Source organism: Nematostella vectensis, chromosome 11 (assembly GCF_932526225.1).
Source record: "Nematostella vectensis chromosome 11, jaNemVect1.1, whole genome shotgun sequence".
Taxonomy (NCBI): Eukaryota; Metazoa; Cnidaria; class Anthozoa; order Actiniaria; family Edwardsiidae; genus Nematostella; species Nematostella vectensis.
In genome coordinates, this window is record NC_064044.1 from 6,621,459 (window position 1) to 6,640,744 (window position 19,286).

At 44.4% G+C, this 19,286-nt stretch overlaps 2 protein-coding genes across 2 annotated transcripts; one reads left to right on the forward strand and one right to left on the reverse strand.

The window, feature by feature from the left end:
* The first annotated feature begins 298 nt into the window (after positions 1-298).
* Positions 299-14,152, forward strand: LOC5508111 (transcription factor E2F3). The gene is made up of 6 exons (XM_048734435.1): positions 299-759; positions 847-970; positions 1,650-1,872; positions 5,051-5,218; positions 11,419-11,533; positions 12,534-14,152. The coding sequence occupies exons 1-6, from the start codon at positions 529-531 to the stop codon at positions 12,942-12,944; spliced, it is 1,272 nt and encodes a 423-aa protein (XP_048590392.1). The 5' UTR covers positions 299-528; the 3' UTR covers positions 12,945-14,152.
* On the reverse strand, positions 13,860-18,803 carry LOC5508096. The gene has a single exon (XM_032376905.2). The coding sequence runs from the start codon at positions 18,543-18,545 to the stop codon at positions 15,675-15,677; it is 2,871 nt and encodes a 956-aa protein (XP_032232796.2). The 5' UTR covers positions 18,546-18,803; the 3' UTR covers positions 13,860-15,674.
* Positions 18,804-19,286: the final 483 nt, after the last annotated feature.

The following is a 19,286-nucleotide window of genomic DNA, read 5'->3' on the forward strand; positions in this document are numbered from 1 at the left end:
AAAATTCTTACCGACTACCGACAAATTCTGGAAATTTTGACTACCTATTGTCGTTCGTTTGCCTTGGTTCATTGCCATCCCCAGCCTCGTCCTAGCCCCCAAGAAATTTTATGCTATGGAAATTTCAGGTGTATTAAGAATTAAAATTTCTGGGTAAAAAAAACCCAAAAATACATAATCTGTGTTTATAAATAAAAGAGAAAAACCTCAAACCAGCAACCGCTTTGAAAGGCAGTCCCGGCAGGTATTGCGGTCAGAGATGGTCACGTGTGTAAGTTTGGCGCGAAACTTGAATTCGCGCGCGCTTTTTGTTTGGTGTTTGGCTCTTTGTTTGAGTTCGATCGGGTTTGCACGGGATTCTAGTCGTTAAAATCCGTAAAATCCCGGGATAACAACAAGGCATCACCTCTCTATGCTCCAAGGGACACTTTATTGCCTTATTGACTCACCCGATTCGACTATATTTTGTGCAGAAATAGCTTTGATTTGTAGAAATCGGGCAGAATCGACACATAATCGGATGCTAATATGGCGACGACGAGAAGACATTCAATAGGTCATTCGACCAGGGCACCACTGCGTTCTCAAACCTCACAAATCAACTCATCGGCTTCCAAAAATGGGGAAACCGTCAAGTCGTTTACAAGGTTGAAGGCAAAGGAGGCTGCTAATAGCGAAGGATACAAGCATTTACAAGCATCATTTACACCCGACTCTTGTACTAAGAAAGATCGCTACGCGTCACAACAAAGGCCTCAGGTTAGAACCGCTTATAATATGATTAACACCAAACAACATCTACACGAGCTAAGGGATTAAACAGCCAAACTCGTATTCAAATTTCAGGTAAAAAGAAGACTTGATCTAGATGAATCGCCACAGAAATATGTTCCTGCAGGGTTCAAGACACCGAAAGTTCGACGTCAAAAGCGAATGCGACGGGAATCTGAGCCATACCCCATGCCTAAATGTGAGTAATACCTACATTTTGCAAAATCCTTTGGAAATAGTATGTGCTAAAGATGCAGAGCGTGAATTTTCTTTTTACTGATCAAAAGTTCTATGCATGATACTATCGAATGTATATTTTGACACATTACTGTTTATCGAGTGACACTTTGATGGCTTTCTATATGATTTGCCACTCGATCTACCTCAAATATTCTCAGTTTAAAATTAAGTCAGGTCGTACAGAGAGTACGGGATTGTTAATTTGAATTTAGAGAAGTATAAGAGCGAATTTTCAGGAAAATAATTTACGCATCATTGATAAAGTGAGTTTGAAATAAATTTGCACTTTACGCGCGATGAAAGAAGACAATAGCAACGTGTGTGTTAAAGTTTATAGATTTCTTTGCATTACTTATTGAAACAGCTTTCTCCAACATGTTATCCATGGTATTTTAGTGTAGTATTTTACAAAAACACCGTATTTATCTATTGTATAGAAGGTCTTGCATGAGCATATCAACAGGAGATCTGCTTGACTTGTTGTGTTATGCATTGGCGAAAACCAAGCGCTGTAAAATACAGTGTTTCCCATGCACCTTACTTCAAGTGTTTCATTACCCCCGGAGCGTAAATAACTGATCAATATTGAGCTAGCTTGAAATAATGATTTATTGTAATTTGTGCTTGTTTTGTTCCAGTGATCGCTACTTCTCCCCTTGAGAAAACAAGGTATGACACCTCGTTGGGAATTCTGACGAAGAAATTCGTGGGTTTGATTCGCGCATCTGAAGATGGAGTTTTGGACCTTAATCACGCCGCGGAGGTGCTGTCCGTGCAGAAAAGAAGAATATATGACATCACAAATGTACTTGAGGGGATAGGTCTTATTGAGAAAAAATCCAAAAACAATATCAAATGGAGGTATGTCTGATAGTTTGTGTTGAAGCGTTAAAATTATGCACTTCATACTGACTCATAATAGAGTCTTCAAGTGTTTTTCCCAACTTGGAAATCAAGAGAGCAAAACAAAATACTTTCTTTAGCAAATTCCTTTAAGTCTAGTTAGTAGGGAATCCAACACTGTTATTTGAAAATGTATATTTGCTTGATAAAGAAAGGGGAATTAATGGTTTAGACCTTTCCTTTGGGGGTATTACCCTCACTGTCCATATTTTGGTGAGGTAAAAACATTAAGAGGTGATGTTTTTATGATTTTTGTATGAATGTCATTCATTAATCTTAATTCATTCATTAATCTTTCTATTGGGAACACCTGTATTTGAGTAAAATGATTGCAATTCTTAGAACGATGCACCAGGATAACCACAAGGGCAATAGACATCATGGAGCTAATGTTGAGTAGGGGTGGCTGTGCATCCATGTATTTCATGGAGTTCATTTGCTATGAGGCATACTTAGAGCTAGAGTATCCCTCAAAGCATGTCCATAGCAGGCTTCCTAGTAGCTTTCTTTTTTTCCTTGACTCAAAATTGTTAGGTGGGAAAATTGTTGTAGTTACCCTTCTATCACTCTCTCTCTCTCTGTGTGTTATTACTCACAATGCAACCATGCATATTAAGTGGCTCCTCGTCATGACCAGAACTTTCTTTAGTTGCCCGGGGCTTAAAGCCTTGGTTAAAGTGTTCTCTTTATTTAGCAGCCACTATGCAGAATCCTAACATTCTTGCTTGTCCCTAATGCGAAAGCTTCATGCAATGAAATATCAAACTATTAGATTTAATTTAGAGTAGTTATTGCAGTTTTCAATATGGATGTTTGAATGTTTATCAACTAAAAGTAACTTGTTTGACTCAAGTATTCTTTAGTTAATCCACCACCCCTAGATTTTAATCAAAATAACTAGGCCTTTTTAGACTTGTGCTGTGAGATACACCAGTGGATTGGATCACATATATGCCATTTCTAGCAAGTGAATATCTTTAACCTAGAAAATAGAATTTTTTTACTTGGACATGACTGGACTCATTGATAGAGATGATATGCATAGCTTTTTTAGAAAAAAATGCCCAAGAAAATTCAGGCAAGGTTTTGTGATAAGATTACTTTGACGGTGAATATACAGGAAAAGTATCAAAAGTGGGTTGACACTGCTGCTTTGAATTTATAAAGGCAAATATTTTTATAGAATTTGGGCTCCCTGTGGTTTCCCCAATGGTTCTAACATAAAAATTGTTTGTCCATAAAGCAGAATTTGCTTACACTGTTGTATGCACCTAAGCTTGCGAAAAAGGCATTGTTCTCAGGCAGTGAGGCAAGCATAATGTTTTAGGGTGTGTAGGTAAACACATTGACCCCTCAACCGGCCTGTACCGGCTTTGGGAATTACCCACAACCCAAAAAATTTATAAATGCAAAACAAACACAACAAGATGAAGATACTCAGGCATCAGTCTAAGGGATAAATGGTCTTGAAGATATGCATCCAACCAAGGTGTTGGCAGCTACTCTTAAGCCAAATAGCACAGGTTCTTTGACAAATTTCAAATCGAACAAGGAAAGAAAAGCAGAATCACCCCTCTCAATAAAATGCTCAAAATACCACACAAGGGAGAGAGATCAGCAAACACAGCTCAAGACACAAATAGATACCTTTATTCGGATCCTCCAGGTTCATTTCCATGGCCTCAAAACACAATGTCCACTCCTTGAAGGCTTGTAAAACCATGAAGATGCCTTTACTGATTGCAAAGCATTCTGGAAGATCCAGGGAAAAATGCACGAGGGGAGGGCCAGTCAACACTCCTCTCCCCAAAGTCAGATGGTTTTTTATAAGTCTTTTCACCCCGAAGCCAAACAAATCAATTCCAGGTCATACAGACCCAGAATAGCAGTGTAAACAATTATGGAATCAATTGGGTTTCAGAAAAGACAGCATTTAGGAGAGCTGTGGTGATTCATTAGAAAATCATTTTCTCATCCAGGCAAAGCCAAACAAGAAAAAAATATCATGAATCCACCTTTGCTTTCAAATATCCATAAGCAAAGCACTCAATTATGCCCCAATAGACTTCATGATGTCCTAAGACACTCCTAATATGCTCATAGCTGTATTTTGAAAAATACAAGCAACCATCAACTTGTGCTAGCTTCAGCACAACGACGAGGGATTAAAAGTGAGGACAGCAAAGCACTGTTGGAAAGCTTGGATACCGCTGACTAGGTGCAGCTGTGTTTGACTTAGACGGGCTGTATAAAACTCAGAATAGGGGGGAGGTATCTGTTTTCAGTCTGTTTTTTGTAAATTCAGCTCAAAAATAGCCAATAGTCCATGTGTTAAATTTATTTTTCACTGTGAATTAATTATGTTAAGTGTTTTTGGTAATGTTTTGGTAACGTGCCTGCTCATTTGTGAAATTCCTTGACAAGGAACAGCTTGAAATAAATTGCTCTCTAGGGCTGTACCTTAAAATATGTCTGTTGGTTTGGCAAGAAAATTGTGCCCGCTTAATATAGAACTTCTATAGAACTTTCATTTGTTAGAAAACTTGTACAATTAATAATATTAATGATGATGATTGCATTATATGAAAGTAATTGTATAGTATTGTGACCAGGTGTTCACCAGTCATGACAAAACGTCTTTCCCAGTTGGCAAAATTCACCGGCAGTTGTTTTCAGTTTTCAGTTTAATCTTTGTTTATCTAGGGTTTAACGGAATATACAGTTTTCTAACATATGGCCCTCGGTTAGTAAGCACTATCACTGGGGGTGGTCACTGCCAGAAGGTTTAATGGGTCCCCAGTCATTCTTTTATGTCTCTTCGGTTCAGGTTAGTGTAGCGCAGCTTGAAGAGACGGGACCTCCGGTTTAGTGTCCTTATCTGAGAAGACTGGAAACACAGGAGAATAAATTCAACTCACTTGTGACACAAATTGGAATCAAAGCAGGAACCCAGAAAAATCCGCAGTTTGAGCCAGGATTCGAACCTGGGCCACAGCGGTGAGAGGCCGATGCGCAAACACACTAGGCCACCCGTGCTTAGAGACAACTTATATCTTTCATGTTCAGCATCTCCATAACATGATATCAATATGAACAAAACTTGCAGACTGATTAGCATCCTGTCTCTTGTTCCCAGAGGTGTAAACTTACACGGTGAGGAGATGCAAGCTCAGATATCTCCCCAACTGATGGACTTGCATACAGATCTTGCGGATCTTGATGCTAAAGAGAACCAACTGGACCAATTAATAGCTAACTGCCGTGCTGAGCTAAAGCAACTGACAGAGGACCCAGAGACTTCTAAATATCCTTTTATGCATGAAAAATATATAACTTTAAACATTATGTAGCTACAACTATGGCTTTAATCAATGTTATGAATAATTCGGTCACTTTTAATACTACTTGGCAACACCCTTGGGATGGTAGGGGTGCCCTATGGTATAGTCAGAGGGTCCTATGGCATAGTCAGGGGGCCCTATGGTATAATCAAAGGGGTCCTATGGCATAGTCAGGAGGGTCTCATGGCATAGTCAGGGGGGTACTATAGCATAGTCAGGGGGTCCTATGGCGTAGTCAGGGGGCCCTATGGCATAGTCAGGGGGTACTATGGCATAGTCTGACTGGGGTCCATAGATGGGCATGGCTAGGGGGTCCTTGGGGTCCATAGATGCGCATAGCTAGCGGGTCCTTGGGGTCCATAGATGGGCATAGCTAGAGGGTCTTTGGAGTCCATAGATGTTCATAGCTAGGGGGTCTTTGGGGTCCATAGATGTGCATGGCTAGGGGGTCCTTGGGGTCCATAGATGTGCATAGCTAGGGGGTCCTTGGAGTCCATAGATGGGCATAGCTAGGGGGTCCTTGGGGTCCATAGATGCGCATAGATAGGGGGTCCTTGGGGTCCATAGATGTGCATGGCTAGGGGGTCCTTGGGGTCCATAGATGCGCATAGCTAGGGGGTCCTTGGGGTCCATAGATGGGCATAGCTAGGGGGTCTTGGGGTCCATAGATGTGCATGGCTAGGGGGTCTTGGGGTTCATAGATGCACATAGCTAGCGGGTCCTTGGGGTCCATAGATGCGCATAGCTAGGGGGTCCTTGGGGTCCATAAATGCGCATAGCTAGGGGGTCCTTGGGGTCCATAAATATGCATAGCTAGGGGGTCCTTGGGGTCCATAGATGCGCATAGATAGGGGGTCCTTGGGGTCCATAGATGTGCATGGCTAGGGGGTCCTTGGGGTCCATAGATGGGCATAGCTAGGGGGTCCTTGGGGTCCATAGATGTGCATAGCTAGGGGGTCTTTGGGGTCTATAGATGCACATAGCTAGCGGGTCCTTGGGGTCCATAGATGCGCATAGCTAGGGGGTCCATAGATGCGCATAGCTAGGGGGTCCTTGGGGTCCATAGATGCGCATAGCTAGGGGGTCCTTGGGGTCCATAAATGCGCATAGCTAGGGGGTCCTTGGGGTCCATAGATGTGCATGGCTAGGGGGTCCTTGGGGTCCATAGATGCGCATAAATAGGGGGTCCTTGGGGTCCATAGATGCGCATAGCTAGGGGGTCCTTGGGGTCCATAGATGCGCATAGCTAGGGGGTCCTTGGGGTCCATAGATGGGCATAGCTAGGGGGTCCATAAATGCGCATAGCTAGGGGGTCCTTGGGGTCCATAGATGCGCATAGCTAGGGGGTCCTTGGGGTCCATAGATATGCATAGCTAGGGGGTCCTTGGGGTCCATAGATGCGCATAGATAGGGGGTCCTTGGGGTCCATAGATGTGCATGGCTAGGGGGTCCTTGGGGTCCATAGATGCGCATAGCTAGGGGGTCCTTGGGGTCCATAGATGCGCATAGCTAGCGGGTCCTTGGGGTCCATAGATGGGCATAGCGAGGGGGTCCTTGGGGTCCATAGATGGGCATAGCTAGGGGGTCCTTGGGGTCCATAGATGCGCATAGATAGGGGGTCCTTGGGGTCCATAGATGTGCATGGCTAGGGGGTCCTTGGGGTCCATAGATGCGCATAGCTAGGGGGTCCTTAAGGTCCATAGATGCGCATAGCTAGGGGGTCCTTGGGGTCCATAGATGGGCATAGCTAGGAGGTCCTTGGGGTCCATAGATGCGCATAGCTAGGGGGTCCTTGGGGTCCATAGATGCTCATAGCTAGGGGGTCCTTGGGGTCCATAGATGCGCATAGCTAGGGGGTCCTTGGGGTCCATAGATGCGCATAGCTAGGGGGTCCTTGGGGTCCATAAATGCGCATAGCTAGGGGGTCCTTGGGGTCCATAGATATGCATAGCTAGGGGGTCCTTGGGGTCCATAGATGCGTATAGATAGGGGGTCCTTGGGGTCCATAGATGCGCATAGCTAGCGGGTCCTTGGGGTCCATAGATGGGCATAGCGAGGGGGTCCATAGATGGGCATAGCTAGGGGGTCCTTGGGGTCCATAGATGGGCATAGCTAGGGGGTCCTTGGGGTCCATAGATGCGCATAGCTAGGGGGTCCTTGGGGTCCATAGATGCGCATAGCTAGGGGTCCTTGGGGTCCATAGATGGGCATAGCTAGGGGGTCCATAGATGCGCATAGCTAGCGGGTCCTTGGGGTCCATAGATGCGCATAGCTAGGGGGTCCTTGTGGTCCATAGATGGGCATAGCTAGGGGGTCCTTGGGGTCCATAGATGGGCATAGCTAGGGGGTCCTTGGGGTCCATAGATGCGCATAGCTAGGGGGTCCTTGGGGTCCATAGATGCGCATAGCTAGGGGGTCCTTGGGGTCCATAGATGGGCATAGCTAGGGGGTCCATAGATGCGCATAGCTAGGGGGTCCTTGGGGTCCATAGATGCGCATAGCTAGGGGGTCCTTGGGGTCCATAAATGCGCATAGCTAGGGCGTCCTTGGGGTCCATAGATGCGCATAGCTAGGGGGTCCTTGGGGTCCATAAATGCGCATAGCTAGGGGGTCCTTGGGGTCCATAGATATGCATAGCTAGGGGGTCCTTGGGGTCCATAGATGCGCATAGATAGGGGGTCCTTGGGGTCCATAGATGTGCATGGCTAGGGGGTCCTTGGGGTCCATAGATGGGCATAGCTAGGGGGTCCTTGGGGTCCATAGATGCGCATAGCTAGGGGGTCCTTGGGGTCCATAAATGCGCATAGCTAGGGGGTCCTTGGGGTCCATAGATATGCATAGCTAGGGGGTCCTTGGGGTCCATTGATGCGCATAGCTAGGGGGTCCATAAATGCGCATAGCTAGGGGGTCCTTGGGGTCCATAGATGCGCATAGCTAGGGGGTCCTTGGGGTCCATAGATATGCATAGCTAGGGGGTCCTTGGGGTCCATAGATGCGCATAGATAGGGGGTCCTTGGGGTCCATAGATGTGCATGGCTAGGGGGTCCTTGGGGTCCATAGATGCGCATAGCTAGGGGGTCCTTAGGGTCCATAGATGCGCATAGCTAGCGGGTCCTTGGGGTCCATAGATGGGCATAGCGAGGGGGTCCTTGGGGTCCATAGATGGGCATAGCTAGGGGGTCCTTGGGGTCCATAGATGCGCATAGATAGGGGGTCCTTGGGGTCCATAGATGTGCATGGCTAGGGGGTCCTTGGGGTCCATAGATGCGCATAGCTAGGGGGTCCTTGGGGTCCATAGATGCGCATAGCTAGGGGGTCCTTGGGGTCCATAGATGGGCATAGCTAGGAGGTCCTTGGGGTCCATAGATGCGCATAGCTAGGGGGTCCTTGGGGTCCATAGATGCGCATAGCTAGGGGGTCCTTGGGGTCCATAGATGCGCATAGCTAGGGGGTCCTTGGGGTCCATAGATGCGCATAACGAGGGGGTCCTTGGGGTCCATAGATGCGCATAGCTAGGGGGTCCTTGGGGTCCATAAATGCGCATAGCTAGGGGGTCCTTGGGGTCCATAGATATGCATAGCTAGGGGGTCCTTGGGGTCCATAGATGCGCATAGATAGGGGGTCCTTGGGGTCCATAGATGCGCATAGCTAGCGGGTCCTTGGGGTCCATAGATGGGCATAGCGAGGGGGTCCATAGATGGGCATAGCTAGGGGGTCCTTGGGGTCCATAGATGGGCATAGCTAGGGGGTCCTTGGGGTCCATAGATGCGCATAGCTAGGGGGTCCTTGGGGTCCATAGATGCGCATAGCTAGGGGGTCCTTGGGGTCCATAGATGGGCATAGCTAGGGGGTCCATAGATGCGCATAGCTAGCGGGTCCTTGGGGTCCATAGATGCGCATAGCTAGGGGGTCCTTGTGGTCCATAGATGGGCATAGCTAGGGGGTCCTTGGGGTCCATAGATGGGCATAGCTAGGGGGTCCTTGTGGTCCATAGATGGGCATAGCTAGGGGGTCCTTGGGGTCCATAGATGCGCATAGCTAGGGGGTCCTTGGGGTCCATAGATGGGCATAGCTAGGGGGTCCATAGATGCGCATAGCTAGGGGGTCCTTGGGGTCCATAGATGCGCATAGCTAGGGGGTCCTTGGGGTCCATAAATGCGCATAGCTAGGGCGTCCTTGGGGTCCATAGATGCGCATAGCTAGGGGGTCCTTGGGGTTCATAAATGCGCATAGCTAGGGGGTCCTTGGGGTCCATAGATATGCATAGCTAGGGGGTCCTTGGGGTCCATAGATGCGCATAGATAGGGGGTCCTTGGGGTCCATAGATGTGCATGGCTAGGGGGTCCTTGGGGTCCATAGATGGGCATAGCTAGGGGGTCCTTGGGGTCCATAGATGCGCATAGCTAGGGGGTCCTTGGGGTCCATAAATGCGCATAGCTAGGGGGGTCTTGGGGTCCATAGATATGCATAGCTAGTGGGTCCTTGGGGTCCATTGATGCGCATAGATAGGGGGTCCTTGGGGTCCATAGATGTGCATAGCTACGGGGTCCTTGGGGTCCATAGATGGGCATAGCTAGCGGGTCCTTGGGGTCCATAGATGGGCATAGCTACGGGGTCCTTGGGGTCCATAGATGTGCATGGCTAGGGGGTCCTTGGGGTCCATAGATGGGCATAGATAGGGGGTCCTTGGGGTCCATAGATGGGCATAGCTAAGGGGTCCTTGGGGTCCATAGATGTGCATGGCTAGGGGGTCGTTGGGGTCCATAGATGTGCATAGCTAGGGGGTCCTTGGGGTCCATAGATGCGCATAGCTAGCGGGTCCTTGGGGTCCATAGATGTGCATGGCTAGGGGGTCCTTGGGGTCCATAGATGTGCATAGCTAGGGGGTCCTTGGGGTCCATAGATGTGCATAGCGAGGGGGTCCTTGGGGTCCATAGATGTGCATGGCTGGGGGGTCTTTGGGGTCCATAGATGTGCATAGCTAGGGGATCTTTGGGGTCTATAGATGCACATAGCTAGCGGGTCCTTGGGGTCCATAGATGCCCATAGCTAGGGGGTCCTTGGGGTCCATAGATGTGCATAGCTAGGGGATCTTTGGGGTCTATAGATGCACATAGCTAGCGGGTCCTTGGTGTCCATAGATGTGCATGGCTAGGGGGTCCTTGGGGTCCATAGATGTGCATAGCTAGGGGGTCCTTGGGGTCCATAGATGCGCATAGCGAGGGGGTCCTTGGGGTCCATAGATGTGCATGGCTGGGGGGTCTTTGTGGTCCATAGATGTGCATAGCTAGGGGATCTTTGGGGTCTATAGATGCACATAGCTAGCGGGTCCTTGGGGTCCATAGATGTGCATAGCTAGGGGGTCCTTGGGGTCCATAGATGTGCATAGCTAGGGGATCTTTGGGGTCTATAGATGCACATAGCTAGCGGGTCCTTGGGGTCCATAGATGTGCATGGCTAGGGGGTCCTTGGGGTCCATAGATGTGCATAGCTAGGGGGTCCTTGGGGTCCATAGATGCGCATAGCGAGGGGGTCCTTGGGGTCCATAGATGTGCATGGCTGGGGGGTCTTTGGGGTCCATAGATGTGCATAGCTAGGGGGTCCTTGGGGTCCATAGATGCGCATAGCGAGGGGGTCCTTGAGGTCCATAGATGCGCATAGCTGGGGGGTCTTTGGGGTCTATAGATGCACATAGCTAGCGGGTCCTTGGGGTCCATAGATGTGCATGGCTAGGGGGTCTTTGGGGTCCATAGATGCGCATAGCGAGGGGGTCCTTGGGGTCCATAGATGTGCATGGCTAGGGGGTCTTGGGGTTCATAGATGCGCATAGCTAGGGGGTCTTTGGGGTCCATAGATGGGCATAGATAGGGGGTCCTTGGGGTCCATAGATGTGCATAGCTAGGGGGTCCTTGGGGTCCATAGATATGCATAGTGAGGGGTCCTTAGGGTTCATAGATGCGCATAGCTAGGGGGTCCATAGATGCGCATTGCCAGAAGACTGACACTAAGGACCGCTGGGCAGGAGACTTAGGGGATTTCATCTGCATGGAAATTTGTACTATTTTTACTTATTCCTTAAGACATATCTATAGCAAATATTTTTTGGTGATTTCTAACTGCCATTGCAAGTTGCTACGGGTTTTCTGTCCTTGACTTGAATTATATTAGCATATGTGACTTATCAAGACATAAGAAGTGTGAATAATTTTAAGGACCAGACAGTTATTGCCATCAAAGCACCACCAGAAACAAGATTAGAAGTACCCGACCCAAACGAGGTATGCAAGACTGCCCCCTCTCCTGCCCAACCTTGAAAGCTACACATGGCCATAGCAGGGGGAGCATATGGGGCATGTGCTCCCCCCAATATTTTTTAAAATTTATAAGGAAATGACCATCATGCCACCATGTACTGTTTCTGTATTGTGCCCCCCAATCTTACATGGCCTGCTACAGCTCTGCTACATAAATACTTCCAATAAGTGTGCCCCACTTTGAATTAGCACCCCATAAGACTCATATTAAAGCCGCATTGTCACCAGTTTACTTCCGGTCGATAACGTAACAATCTCCGATGATTTTTAACGGAAAACGCGAAAAATATTTCAAAATATTGAAAGCAGTGTGTCTATAATGGAAGTTTCTTTGAGGATGTGATTGATAATTTAGTGCGAATGGCCTTTTAAATATCTTGGATTTTAATAGATTCTTTTGTCTTTAAATGGTTGAGGTTTCCGTCGGACCTCCGGAAGTAAACTGGTAACAATGCGGCTTTAAGTTGAGTGCCTTCTTCAAATAAGCACCCCCCAATCCCTGGAATTGTAATGATGATTATCATTATGATGTGATGTGTACTGAAAGTATCTGTTGGAGTTTTTCTTGTTTAATTTCTTACTGTTCAATGATTAAGCTTGAATTTTTCACCCAATGTTTAAAGACAGTCATTCACAAAGAGCTGAAATCAGAACTTTTGAATATTTGCTCGCTTCAAGTAGCAACCCCCCCCCCCCCCCCTTAGAATTAGCATTCCCCTTGCAACAAAAAAAAAATAGTGCCCATTGTACCAAGGACTCTCTTGGCCAATTTTCAAATAGGTTTGTTTGCTAAATAGGTTAAACCACAAGTCTTAATTAAAGAATGAACCTCATCTTGCCAAAGAAAGGAATGTCGTTGGTGTCTCGGATTGTGAGACAATTGTTTGATTAAAAAAATGTTTACATCTGTTTTAATGCCTTATTTATACCATATTATTTACCTTATCTGAATTCTCATTTCCAGAGTATTCAAATCTGGCTGAAAAGCATACGAGGCGCAATTGAAGTTTACCTCTGTCCTGACGAAAAAGAGGCCAAAATTTCATCTCCGATGAAAAATCTGTCACCTGTGATACCCACAGAATCGTACATTCCACCCACCAGTACCTCTTCGCCAACAAAACCATATGCCACACCCAGTGACGATACCGTCCCCCTTCACCACTTGCCCATCATAAAGGAGAGCCTGTCACCAATAGTGAGCCCCCAAAAGGGCCCCCTTCTTCATGCCGATGACACCCTTCCACACGACCTTGAGGAAGACACCCTCATCGAACTTTCACCCTCTTTTCCTGAGGAACAGTGTTTGTTTAATTTAGGTGAGAGTGATGAAGGTATTGCAAGTCTCTTTGAAGCCTATGACATTTGGGAGTGAGTAGGCTCTAGCCACTTAATGTGTCACCAATTATAAAAGCATGAAGGTACATAAGGTAAATTCATGAAGCTAGAAGGGGGGGTGTCACCAATTATAAAAGCATGAAGGTACATAAGGTAAATTCATGAAGCTAGGAGGGGGGGTGTCACCAATTATAAAAGCATGAAGGTACATAAGGTAAATTCATGAAGCTAGGAGGGGGGTGTCACTAATTATAAAAAACATGAGGGTACATAAGGTAAATTCATGAAGCTAGGAGGGGGGTGTCACTAATTATAAAAACATGAGGGTACATATGGTAAAGATTTTGTAAAAAACATTTTCACCAAGACTAATTTTAAAAAAAATATATTGGGTGTAATGTATACACCTGATTCAAAAAACATTGTCAGTGCAAACAGCAAATGGCAGCTCCAAGGTGGAAAGTGCTTATGGGTACTAATTATTCACAAACATAAAGGTCCTAAATGAACCCAGCGATGCCAGAGCCAGACATCGGTTGTCTTAAATGGGTTATGGTATTATTAATCCATATTCTCCTGCATCCAATTGGAACATTATAACACCTAGGATACCTTTGATTGTAGAACTGCCATTTGCCAATCACCATTTGCAATAACAACTTATTCAAGGTGTATGACTAATCCTTTTTTTAGCGCAGAGCTTTCAATAAGTTCATAAAAAAGAGCATCACTTTGAATTAGCACTTTCCCTTAACTAAAGAAAGCCAATTAGCACTCGGGGCTCTAAAACAATCATTACATCTAGATGCAAAAGGTGTTTTCTCCTTAGGTTGTGAAAGTACAATAATGCAATCTTAATTTGCTGAAACAATCAGAGAAAGGTACATTGAGTTACAGTATTATAACAATTAACAAAAATAAAAGTTATTTTGAAGAAAAAATGTATATATTATTTTTGTTGTCATCTTTTATTTTCTTATAAAATATGGTGAAAGCATTCAAAGTTACAAAGTTGAGTTTTTTTACTAGTGTTCTTTTGACTGACATGTAGATATATTAATAAAATATTATTAACATTGTAGATTGTCATAACCAAACTAGTCTCAAATAACTTTATTGATAGGTGTAACACTATCAAATTGTAAATAATCAATAAGAAAAACATGGTGTCTCTTTGAGTACACACCTTATATGTATGATAATGTGTATATAGTGGTATTATTTTCAATAAATTGTGTGAGAAAATTCCGAATTTATTTCAACTGGAAGTCTTAGTGGACATCCTGGAATAATGTATGCTATTATAGGCTTGGGTGGTCAGAGAAAACGACTAACAAAGCTAAAGATGGCGTGCTTAAATGGGTGTAACAGACACCCTAATATAATGTCATCATGCTGTTATAGGCACCCTAATATGACATCCTGGTGTAACAAATACCCTGCTGTAATGAACAACCAATAATATTATGGCACCCTGGTGTCATGCAACCCAAATATAATGACACCCTACTGTTATGTACGATCTAATATAATAACACTCTGCTGTAACAGATACCCCAAATGGTGCTCAGTTACAGTATACACCCCTACAAAACAGAAACATCTGTGTAATGGGTAAGGTTTAGGTCTTTGTAAACAAAATTGAGTATGTGCTATTTATGCCATAATAAATGATTTCAAGATTAACCCATTCAAAATTTTTAATGTTCCTGAAATGTTATTGAAGAATATAAAACTGATCGTCTTTGTGGATTTTATGCTTTACCATAAAAAATTATATGCAGACATAGATTAACATTTCGCAACACCTCAATAAGAAATTACTGCTTTTGGACAGTCAAGGGGTATACATGCATACAGCCCTTTCTACGGTATGCACACCTGGAGTTCTCTTATATGGCTATATACTTGTTGGTATATATTTGTCTCTAATGGAAGATTCATATTACTCTTAAAATGTGTAATACTGAGATCAAAATTGTATTTTGAGGATTTGTTCTATATTCCTATTAAAAATCCCTCTGTAAAGATAGGTTATACGTAGTGCTCACCAACATTGTTAAATAGAGACCTTAAGCAACAATGACGACAGCATGGACAAAGACAGCAGAAATCAATAAAATTTGATTCAGAATTCAATAGCAGCATATGGAAATGCGTTCTGTCTGATAAATTTCAGCCGTTTTCCATAAAACCACGACATGAAAACTCCAGACTGAGCTACAGCCAGGTGTGGTTTCGGGTGTTCACATACCCTGTCCACCAAGCTCACCCTCATGAAGCCAAATGAATGAATAAGTGATATTAAGAAGAAAATACTGGGTAAATTTGATCCAGGGCCAAGAGCTAGTAAGGCCAGAGTTTTACAAAGAAAAAAAAAAAAGAAAATGTTGTGGTGTCCCCCCCCCCAAAGAAAATTATATATCTAGATATGGCTATGCTTCTTCCCAACTCTCTTAATTTGTGGCTATGAATGCCAGAGTAACCAACACACAAGGATGGCCTGTAATGGATCCAGAATTTTTTTTAGGTCTGCTTTATAAAAACTATACCATAGTTCCCCAAAGGACATCAAGCATTCGTTTTTTTTTTTTTTTTAAAGTGCAGGGTCGTAGCAAGGGGTGGGGCACTGTGCCCCAACCCCAATATTTTCTTAATGTTTCTGTATTGTACCCCCCCCCCCCCCCAATCTTATGTGGCCTGCTACGGCTATGAAGGGTTCTACTGAATACAAGCAATTAGTCCTGGGTCAGCAACTGTGTAATATTCAAACACAAGTCTCTGCACCTCGCTCTAGATCGTTCTGATCGAGAGGAGGGAGGTACTCACACTCACTGCTTGATGAACAACCAGAGTCCTTGCTATCAGAGATCAGATGAGATCCTTTTTTTATCTTAGACTTTGGCACGGTTGGATAATCTGTTCCTTTCTCTTCCCAGACAGGAAGGTCAACAGCAGTTCCATGTTCTGGCAGAGAGATGTTGCTAGAAAGTGCACTGTTTGTCTTGCTGTTACCAATCTCAGAAAGACTCCCACTTTCAGAATTTATTCTAGAGAGTGTTGACTTCAAGTCTGATAGTGCTTTTTGTAATTTGTCATTCCTTAAACCATCATCTAGTACTTCAGCTTTGAAATGGTTGCTTTTACCCTCATCATTAGGTACAGGGTTCTCAAGTTTTTTCCTCCTTTCCTGTGTTTCTTCCTCACATGGATTCCCCATGCAATCTTGAGTTGGCTGTGGGTCTGTTGATTGTGCCCCCAATGTTGTGTCGAATAAGCTATTTGACTCACACAAACTCTTGCTGTTTTCACCCCTCATTTTATCTTCCCTAGTGGGTTTCTCAACCTGATTCTCAATCATAAGTGGAGATGTTTCATCTTCACTCTCATCTGAATCATCTACCTCTTTACGTGGCGGGGCATTCTCATCACGCTTTTCAAAAACATCCATAGGAGCAGATTGCTCAAATTTACTGATCATCGCAGCCATCTCAGACGCGAAGCTTGTGCCTAGATTTTCATATGAACTGCTAAGTTTCAGGTCTGTTGTGTCATACTCTAAATCACAGCCCAGCTCAGAATGGCTTGACGAAGACACAACGTCAACAGTTGCAGCGTCAAGTGGAGTTTCATCACAAAAATTACCATAATCATCATTTTCTATTTTTTCTTCCTCTGTCTGAACAGCAGCAACAGCAATGGAAGGATTCCCACCAGCTGTATCATCATCATCTTCTTCCTCTTTCACTTCATCAACAGCGATAACATCTGCTGTTTCATCAGGGTTAGCTTGCAAAGGTTGTAATTCATATTCATTATCTTTCAGTATCACTTCTGTTGCAGCCATCCTACTAAGTCTTTCGTGCTTTTGTTTCTCACACCGATGTCTGAGACTGGGGATTATGCTCGCAATGATCATGCATAACACAATGAAACTAAAAACTGCAACTATTATTATTGTTGTTAGCCCATTATCTTCATCATCATCTTTTTTCTTTTTCCCTAAGTGCCCACTGTTGGCACTACTCGCACCATTCAATGGTGGTAATCCTCCAGTGATGTTCACATTCAATGTAGGATTCACAAATGTTGCGGTAGGTTCAGGAATCATAGGAGCGACTGACATGTTCATAGTCGAGGGCATGACTGATAATGTTGGGGTGGGTGTTATAATAGATGATGATGGCTCAGCACATGAAGAATTGGGTTCTATCGCCTGATACATGATTAGAAACCCAGCAAATGCTAAAGCATCATCAGTCTTGAAAGTGATCTTCATTGTGTTCCCAGAGCTGCAAATAAACGTAGGTGGCCTCACTGAATTACAGTGTTTCCCAATGATGGGTGCAGTATTGTTAACACCGTCCCAAATAGTTAAATGGTCAGTGGAGCACTGTGGTTGGCCTTTGCTATCCCCTTCTACTTGAAAGCTTGAAAATTTCAACCTTATAGCTTTCCCCTGAGCAACAGTAACAAGCCAAGTGCATCTTGAGTTATGATAATACTCATTTGGGTGGTTGGGGGATTTTATTACTCCAGAGTTATTTGTCAAGTATGCATTACAGCTGGGAAAATAAACTGCATAAAACCCCACAGAGGGCTGAGAAGAATTTGACCGAAATCTGATCCACAGTTTGTTAGATGAACTCATAACAGGTCGGGGGGTCACCTCAAATTCCCCACAGTATTGGGCTAGAACTGCAGATTCGCCATAGGACAGTCCATCTCCTCTAACTTCCACTATACCATTGCTGCAGGGAAGTCTGAAATTCACAAAGTCGAGATTGACATTTCCTGATGGTAATGTTACTTGCCACAGGCATTCCACGTCTCGAGTTTCAGAGCTTTCTGCGATAAGATCCCCAGGGGTAGGGGGTAGAAATCCCCCACATCGAAATCTGCATCCGTATATCTCCAATTTCATACAAATAAAAGAGAAGAATGACCGAGGATAAATTCGAATGTAGCGGGTAGTATAATAAGGTTCTAATACGTTCAGCACCGTCCCCTCTTTTTCCACATTTCCAGAGAGTATATTTTCATTTCTTAGGTTCTTGTAAACAGCCCAAGTTTTTCCATCATCGCTGTAAGCCAGCTGATATTTGCCGACTCGACCCTGACGTAAACTAAGAACGCTCTTATCTGGGTAAAATCCCTGGGTCGCTATCGCTGTAACCAAAGTCATGAACTTTAAATCAATTTGTAGATAAACTTCACCGTCTAGATCCGTAGCGCACCAAGAAGAAAAGCCATTTAGACGAGATTCTGATGCTGGGAAATTCTCGTGAGCGCTTGAAGCTGTAATTTGCGCGTCCTTTATTTTCAAATTTTCCATTCCCAGCGGCAAGTTGCAATCTTCGCAAGGTCCTTTCCGCATTTTTTGCCCTCCGCACTCCCTGCCCCCGTTTGAGGGAGCTGGGTTTGTACAAGAACGTTGTTTTGACCGAAAGGGAAATGGGTCTTTTCCGGTTCCTTCTTGACATGAAGTCCACGAGGACCATGCGCTCCAGCCACCGTTTATTTTCTTTTTGGAGCTCCATAGCCATGCTTCGCTTGACTGCATACAGCATAAAAATACCGCAGTGATAAATAAAGATGCTATCACTTTGGTATCCGCGTTGAACACCGTGGAAGCCATTTACAATGACACGAAGTCCAAAACCCACGCACGGCTAAACGTGAAACTTTATGCTTTTCAAAGTCCAACTTTCGAAGTGATTACTCAAAAATATCAACATCATCCCTCGGGAAATATCATTGGCGATAACTCCAAAATTGATAAACGTATTAATCAATTAAATTAGTGAGCCAAAACACCTTTTACAACAGGCACCAAATCGTAATAAAGGTGCTTTTTTACATAACAAAAGGCCTCCCCCATCGAAAAAAAATATACAAGATTTACAAAGAAGCTGTCATCAGGGGAGGGGCAAATGTCAGAATCAACCAATCACATCACACCATTATAATACCCTCATTTATTTTGGCTGAACAGCAAATCTACGATTTTTTCACTGTGAAAGAATAATAACGTGGTAATAGCTAAATTTACCGGCGCAGACCGTAATTGAATTATTCATAAGTCGAACATCAATTGCAATGTTTTCTTAAACACTTTGCGGTGATGAATACTTGAAATTCCTAGAGTGCACACGATTAAAAGTAAAGCGTATTGTATATCGGCGGGAGATGATCTTTGCCCGAGCCATCAGTATCGTACCATAATGGAAAGAAGAGACGCTAGCACCCTGCGGTGGAATGGTTGAAATGGTTACATATCGCGCAAATATTTTTGAATGAATAAATTTAGAACCAGCATATGTATAAGGGCTAACCATGCAAACAAGTGATATTTGGTACTTTCCTTGGGCTTTCAATT